The sequence below is a fragment of the Mercenaria mercenaria genome, chromosome 15 (genome assembly GCF_021730395.1).
Source record: "Mercenaria mercenaria strain notata chromosome 15, MADL_Memer_1, whole genome shotgun sequence".
Taxonomy (NCBI): Eukaryota; Metazoa; Mollusca; class Bivalvia; order Venerida; family Veneridae; genus Mercenaria; species Mercenaria mercenaria.
The window spans coordinates 19512560-19520906 of record NC_069375.1 but is presented as its reverse complement, the minus strand read 5'-3'; the positions used below and the strand labels follow the sequence as shown (position 1 = coordinate 19520906).

General features: G+C 35.9%; 1 protein-coding gene across 1 annotated transcript; it reads left to right on the top strand.

Annotated features, from left to right (window-relative positions):
* The first annotated feature begins 236 nt into the window (after positions 1–236).
* Positions 237–6677, top strand: LOC128548679 (carbohydrate sulfotransferase 1-like). Its single transcript, XM_053524036.1, has 3 exons — positions 237–414; positions 2950–3065; positions 5616–6677. Exons 1-3 carry the CDS (start codon positions 275–277, stop codon positions 6413–6415), a joined length of 1056 nt encoding a protein of 351 aa, XP_053380011.1. The 5' UTR covers positions 237–274; the 3' UTR covers positions 6416–6677.
* Positions 6678–8347: the final 1670 nt, after the last annotated feature.

Sequence of the window (8347 nt, the reverse complement as noted above, 5' to 3'; positions counted from 1 at the left end):
ACACACACTGAATTACGTCACGTACCCGATATGAAATTCAGGCGTCAGTAATGGAAAAATATTGACGTTTCCGGTACCAGTGTAACTTAACGGGGAATAGAAACGAGTAGATCTATGTAATAAATTTCATTATTACCGTTGCATGCATAAATGGCAGTGCATTAACAGTATCGGAGATTAGATGGTACGGTCCCAAATATATTATTAATTATATATATATTTACTTTTAGAGAGCACAAGAAGCAAACATTACGACATACTTATCAACTCGTACATGCGCAGTGGGTCCAGCTTTTTAGGCCAGTTACTAGCGTTCCAGCCTGATACTTTTTATTGGTATGAACCAATATGGTCATACCATGGAGTGTTCTATTTCCTTGGAAAATATGTTTGCGTTGGGAACAACACATGCGGGTAAGTTTTTCTTATCTAAATGACATGTGCTTATATCTGAGTAAATATGATATGAGTAAATATGACATGACCGTGATGACACGACACGACACAACGCAGCATAGTGTAATATATAGAGAATAATAGGTTAGTGCCGTAGATGAGAAAGTTTATCTGGCGAGGTGGAGGAGGTTATTATTAATATTATTGTATATTAGCTTGCATTATACACTCGGCATGTCAGGAGCGTCGGAAGTGGGGCCGCAGGGGCCGCGACCGCGGCCCCAATAATTTGACCAAAAACGATTTTTTGTAAATAAATATGTTGGAGTCGCAGGTCCGCGGACCCAATATTTTGTATAGTATATTAAATTTTGCTTCGCGTTAAACAATACACGCTGTCCAGATTAGTGTGTTACCGTGGTGACGGTGACACGATCGGGGGTGTTAATTGGAGTCATACACACGTGTCCGTGATTGGACTTAATTACGCATGAACAAATCAGCATGTTTTTAATTGGCATGTCTTTAGTCAATGGAATGTTTAAGCTTTACCCAGCCGCAAAGATCTAGGGTGTTAACTTATAAAATTCAGAAAAATAATTATCATGTTTTTATTTAATGAAAGAGGTAAGTGTTAAGATTTATCACACCGCTAAGATGTAAGGAATTTATTACATAAATTGTTTTTACTAAAAAAAATGATATTTCAAACAAAAATAAGAAATGAATGTAACATGAATGATTATTGTTCAATACATTAAATACAAAAAAAAAAAAGAAAAAAAAAAAAAAAAACAAAAAAAAAACAACATACATGCATTCTTTGTATTGCGTTATACATTATTAATTCTGATAAGAGTTTATTAAACTTTATTTTGCTTATAGTCATGTAAATAGTAAGAAAATACTGGAGACTTGAGATGCGATTCAGTACCCTTAAAATGCACCAGAACTCGCCATTTATGATCCTGTTTTGAAAAAATTTCAGGGGGAGGTCCCCCTTACCCCCCTTACGGGAGGGTGATGCCCCCTCCCGTACCTACCCCCCTCGCGGCCCCAATATCAAACACCTTCCGACGCCCCTGCATGTAGATTACTTTACTGGTATATGACTAATAGATATTGTGTTACCAAAATAGTTATAGTGTTACCAAAATAGTTATAGTGTTAGTAGATGTGCAGACGAAACCTCTGTTTTTATAAAGTTTTGCATTGTTGTAGTGACATCTTAAAGAGTTACTTTGACCTCAAATTCATAATAATTTGATAATTGTGCGTCGTAGAACTTAGCAAGGACCGATGGATGTTCGCCAAAATATTTGTTGCATATTATAAGAACAAAATGCACTGACTGTGCACATACAGTTTACTAATGGGTAATATCTCAATGAGAAAGTAATTAACCGAAACATGAAGATAATATGCAAGCTTCATAAGATGATTTGCTAAACTCCAACCAGTGGTTGCTGAGAAATACTCCGGACAAGAGTTGTCCCATAGTAAACTAAAGGGCATTAAAACTGGGGAAAAAAATCTCCGACTGGAACAAGAAGGCAATTTGCGCATCTCCTCTTGATTTTGAAGCTTTCTATTAAGTTTCGTTGATCTCCAGCCGGTTTTTACTGAGAAATACTCTGGACGAGAATTGTACTACAATATACTATTGTTAAATAATTAGAGGGAGATAACTCTGTGAAAATTACCTGACCGAAAACACGAGGAAAATACGCGCATCTCCTCTTGACAGTGAAACTTCCTATAAAGTGCCATTCCTTCGACGAAACATGATGCATGAAATAGATCTGGCCATTGTCTTGAAGCAAGTAGAGCTGGAATAAATGTGGCCATTCCGTCGGAAGCAACATGGAGCAGATATAAAATGCGAATTCTTTCGGAAGCACATGAGACATGAATTCGATCGAAACTTAATTAATGCATCGATGGCTAGATGGTTGCGGACTGAAGTAATCGCTTACACACCGGAAGCACATAAAGATGAAATTAGTTGTGACCTTCTCGGAGCAAATAGAGCATGAAACAGAATGTGGCCATTCCTTCGGAAGAAACAGAGCATGAAATAGAATGTGGCCATTTCTTTTGTACAAATAGAGCATGAAATAGTATGTGGCCATTCCTTCGGAAGCAACATAGAGCATGAAATATAATGTGGTCATTCCTTTGGAAGCAACATAGAGCATGAAATAGAGTGTGGCCATTCCTTCGGAAGTAACACTGAGCATGAAATAGAATGTGGTCATTCTTTCGGAAGCAACATAGAGCGGCATGAAATAGAATGTGTCCATTCCTTCGGAAGCAACAAAGCACTTGAAAAAAAATGTGTCCAGTGCTTAAACAGAATGTTTCAATTTGGACGGAAGCGATATATAGCTTCAACAGAATATGTCCATAATGTTAACATGCCGTCGGAATTGACATATAACTTGAACAAAACGTATTCACTCCTTCCGCATTTAGCTGTAATATACTATATAGCGTGCAATACAGCAATCGAGTATAACTTGAGCGACAAAAAGCTTCTTATTGTCTTTTCAGGGACTTTGGAAACGAGAAAATTGAACTCGTTAATAACCAGCTGTACAACATATACTCGTGCAATCTTGGCTCGACAAAAGCAGCCTTAACTAACAGTGTTTCCCCGTATCATTCAGGTATGTGGTTTTTCATTTCAGAATATTTTACTTCGTTTACCTTTGCGAATCATAATATACCGATATAATGAAGTAAAATATACGACTATTAGGATCGTGTGATTGTATTGTTTCTTCGCCCTGTATATATTTCTTTTGAATTTGGTACATACTTATTAGGATAATGATGTTGGTCTCAAGGTACGAAATCCTAGCGGTTGAAACTAATGTAAAAAGATGCCTAGACTAAATATTTGCGCGATTTTCAAATTAGATACAACTTTTTTTTGTAACTTGGACTACTTAAGCAAGGAAGTTAAACATAATCATAACAGGAGATTCATGCATGTTCTATTCTCTTAAATCTATATATGATACTGTTTTTTTACGGGTCAACGTAGGGATTAATTTATTACAGCCTAATATTTGAAATGCGGCAATAACGTCCTTTATTTATTTCTGATTGAAACATATAAGCGTGCGTGAGTACACATTGCCTTAGATAATCCTACTTGATTAGCATTGTTTCCCTTTTTAAATTAATTGAAATGTTGCTTTCAAAATTAAACTTATTAAAAATTAAAAATATATGCGCGGAAACATATTACTTGAAATTGTAAGGATTCAGTTGTTGTTTTCCCGGTAAACTTTTTAATCCTACACAAGTGTGTAAGTTTAAAAAATGAAAAAAATATCTGCGCATGCATTGTTCAAATTTTACGCCGCTATCCAGTACGCAAATACCGCTTACATATTAATCATTAACACTACAGTCAAACCTGTGTTAAAGACCACCTCTTAACAGAGACACCTGGCTCTAACGATCACATGTTTTGTTTCCCATTTTAACATTTACAGTGTATTTTAACCTGTGAATAAAGACCACCTCCCAACAAAGACCACAATTTGGCTTTCCCAAATGTGATCTTTATAGACAGGTTCGACTGTACTATGAAAAATGTCATTTTTAAAAGTGTTGGTATCATCTAAACTTCGGCCGGGTAATACATGTAAACGGTTTGCATTAATATAGGAATATCATTCCTTAAACACACGTCAAAGACTTTGATGCGATCAAAGCAAAGGGTAACCTCAGTGTTGGGCACAGGGCCCCTGTGAGACATTCTGAACCTTCAACTCTAGTCAGATACCCTCCCATTAAGTTAGACTGCATTTGTGTGTTTATTTGTTTGAGATAAATATGTCATTTAATAACGTCGAACCTAGGAATTAGTTTAATTATATACTCAACTTCTAATCCTGAATTCTTGCTTTTGTGTTGTTTCGTACACAATAAACAAGCGTTTGCATTTATGATTAAAGCCAAACCATGAAACAGAAATGTCCCGGACCGAGATTTTATGCTGATTTAAAATGTTTATGGTATTGAATCCTTTTGAAACCATCAAATCTATATATCAAAGAGATATTTTTTTCATATCTGGACATCACACATGAATCACCAATGTTTTATTTTATGAAATAAACAAGCTTGAAAATGGCAAACCACTTGCGTTGTATAAAATTCAGAAGGCTTGTTACACTCTGTCATATGCTCCTCGGTTAGTATGATACATTATCTCTAACCATCGTATAATCTTCGTATTTCTATTATCTTTTTTTAGCAATTCCTTGAGAATGAAATAAAAGCGTTTTGTATTACGTCAAGTAGAATAACGATAGCTCCATATGAGCCGCGCCATGAGAAAACCAACATAGTGGCTTTGCGACCAGCATGGATCCAGACCAGCCTGCGCATCCGCGCAGTCTGGTCAGGATCCATGCTGTTCGCTAACGGTTTCTCCAATTCCAATAGGCTTTAAAAGCGAACAGCATGGAGCCTGACCAGACTGCGCGGATGCGCAGGCTGGTCTGGATCCATGCTGGTCGCAAAGCCACTATGTTGGTTTTCTCATGGCGCGGCTCATATATTTTTAATATCTAAAATGGTCCGATCTGAGCCAGACATGTTTATTTTTCCGTGTTACCTACGTTCCATATTTTGTAACATTTTTATAAGTAAGTAAATCAGTTTTGTTATAGTGACATGTGCAAAACGTTCCTCAAATAATATTAATAAAAATCAGTTCAACACGAAATCCGACCTAATGGACCTCATGATATGTCAACATGTTTACAAATACTGAAAATATTGTATCACATGAAAATAATTTGCTAATTTTTGCAAAATAAACATTCTTTACAGTGGTGAGCCATTCCTAAGAGCAATGGTCTTTCTAAAACAATTGAGGAAATATTATAACAGGGTTAAGAAACAGTTTAGTATTGCAGTGTCACTCACTCTGAATTATCTTAACTGAAATAATATGGTGGCTGTACTAGATCAAGATTCAAGATCATTTCTCTGTGTATTTCTCACAATCATCCGCTCAAAGGAAGGATGAGAACTGACAGATATTTACGTCCTAGCATAAAACATGCATACTTTTCCAAGTCGAGCACTTAACAGTTCTCGACAATCTTCTTTCCCACCCGTCAGAAATATGTAGTCTTCGGGTAGCTGACGTTTCTTTTTGTCATAAATCAGATAATCAAATGTATATATTGCAGGTGTGAACTGGAAACCTTACTTGAACTGCCTTGGCAAGAACCAGTCAGTGTCATTTTGTCTGACAGTAATGGAAGATGTCTGCAAACGATCAAAACACCGGGCAACTAAAATTGTTCGATTAACAGTCGATAACTTGGAATATGTTCTAGAGAATCGACCGAACTTAAAGGCTATTCATCTTATTCGAGATCCACGTGCAATCATTAATTCAAGAATCGCCACAAAGTGGTATAATTTAAGTGATTCGGAACAAACAGTTAAAAGTGAGGCACGTGAGCTATGCAGTAGGATTAAATATGACTTAATCAAAGGGGAAAAGTTAAAGCAAAAATATCCTCAAAGATTTGCGTTTGTGATGTATGAAGATTTGAAAACTGATCTTAATTCTAAAATAGAAATGTTACATTCATATTTTGGCATTGACAAGTCAGTCGTGAAATCAAAATTAAAAAATATTAAAGATATGCTACAGATGGACCATAAGGTGAACAGGACACAGGGGGATTACACAAACTGGTGGAGATTTCAATTAAATCTAAGGACATTAAACATTATTCATAGCGTTTGTGGCAATGTATTGTCATGTTTGGGATACAGAATGTTTTCAGATGAATCTGACTTAAAGAATGTGTCAAAGAAAGCATTTATCTTTAAAAAAGAGCTATTGATAAGTAACCTGAACGAGAGCCAGTTCTATGATTTTAAGACTTCGCATAACCAAAGGCATTATAGAAGGGAAATAGATATTATTCCAAAGCAAGGTTACAAAATCACAGAGCACAAATATCTTTTAATTTAGAGTAAAACAAATAAAACCGTTCGTTTTTAACCCTTAATGACATCGTTTTTATTTCAATTTGAGATATGTTCACCTTTCTTATTTTCATTGTATATAATTTATCTAGGGATGGTTCTATCATCAAATTTTAAATGTCTGTATACATTTGGACCATCTATCTTGAAATCTAAACATTTTCACCTACGACGCTGTCATTTTGTCGGATACTGTCAAAGGTGCACAAGCATCAATGAATAATATACAACGCTATTGTGAATCAAAGCCTTGAGATGTCTGGTGGTTGCGGGTTTTGCTATAATTATTTTCATTTAAAATGCAAATCTATAAATATACATGTATAAGAAACAAATACTAATGTGCCTCATATCTAAGATAAACTCTGCCTGACCTTACATGAACAGCTGGAAGTCAGAGATGTAACCATGGGCTGGAATACCTAATACAGATCTTACATAATCTAAATGGCCAGTGTGAATGGATAGAGGATGAATAAGAACTACTTGATCATTGATAATTCATCCGCATTGTCCATGAATGGGACTACTTTGTGTAGCACATGAACATCCTTCCTTTGGATGTGATTTGGAATCAAATAAAGATACTACATGATTGTCAGAAATACACATAACTTTGGTAGCGGGATAAATCCCGCAACCAAAAATGGAAGTTAACTAAAAAACTAAAGTCTTGTTCATCAGAAAACGGTGCCTTTTCGCCATAAATAAAAAATGGTATCATGGCAATGATGAAAGAGAAGTAGTGAATTGTTCCAACTTTCTAAGCTTAATATTAACATGTTGTTATTGTTCATTTTGAGCAGCGACACTGACATTAGCGGGGAAAAGACTTCAAGCAGTTGGGTTGCTGTTCTCTTATAGTAAAGAACAAACTTTAATATCAATGTTCAGCCGTTCCCATTCGTTTTAACCCTTACCTCGTTGGACACGAATAATGCTATTAGTATAAATTCATTTTTAAAATAAAGATTTCATTGCATGTCGAAACATTCAGTTTTCACTTCAGTTTGAGTGATCCAATTATTTCTGTGACATAAAAATGTATGTTTGAGACGTTTATAATTGCGTATATTTTCTTTCTTTTTATATACATTGTATTCAGTTACAGATTCTTTGATGATCTGATACCCAAATAGCTTTCAATCTTTTTATTTACATTTTAGATTTAATGTAGTAATAAATGCTTACTAATGGACACTAAAACCTGAAAAGCTATTTGTTACCATAGAGCCATGCTAGCATTTATGGATGCGTAAGATATTTATCTACGAAGTAGCAAAGGTTTCAAATCTTCGAAAAAGCTCAAGTCGTGGCAAAACTTGGTAAATTAAGTCGGCCAATAGCTATTCATAGCTAGTGTTATTATGTTTGAAACCCGACTATAAATAAAAATGTGTCTATCTTGTATCTTAAGACTTCTCCTGAGCTCCCGCCGCGCGCACATCGCGGAGAAGGCATGCAGCTCCACCGGAAGTCGTCATAAATATATTGAGGTCAGCTGTTGGAGTTGCAACGAAGGGCGGGAGCAGTGGTCCTAAGAAGGGTGGTTTACCTTCCTCAGTTCAGAGTTGTCTACGAACGCAGAACATGGTACTCCGAGAGGATTACGACCGATCAGCATGAAAAGACGCCCGTCAACACTCTACGATGAAGACGATGGCGCAGATATTCTCGCTCATATGGGTCTCCCGGCAGCGAGTATAAATAAACTTATACGAAGAAGAAGAATTGTATCTTAAATCAAGCAACTGCATGCCGCTAGCAAAAATAGCTCGTATTTCTTCTGCTCACATCAAGACACTCCATTTGTGTAGGCAAAGAGCTATATAATTAATGTATTTTTACTTCTTTGGTTTCGGTTAGCATCAAATGACTAACAACGTTTAATATTAGACTGTCGATGTCCATGTTTGTT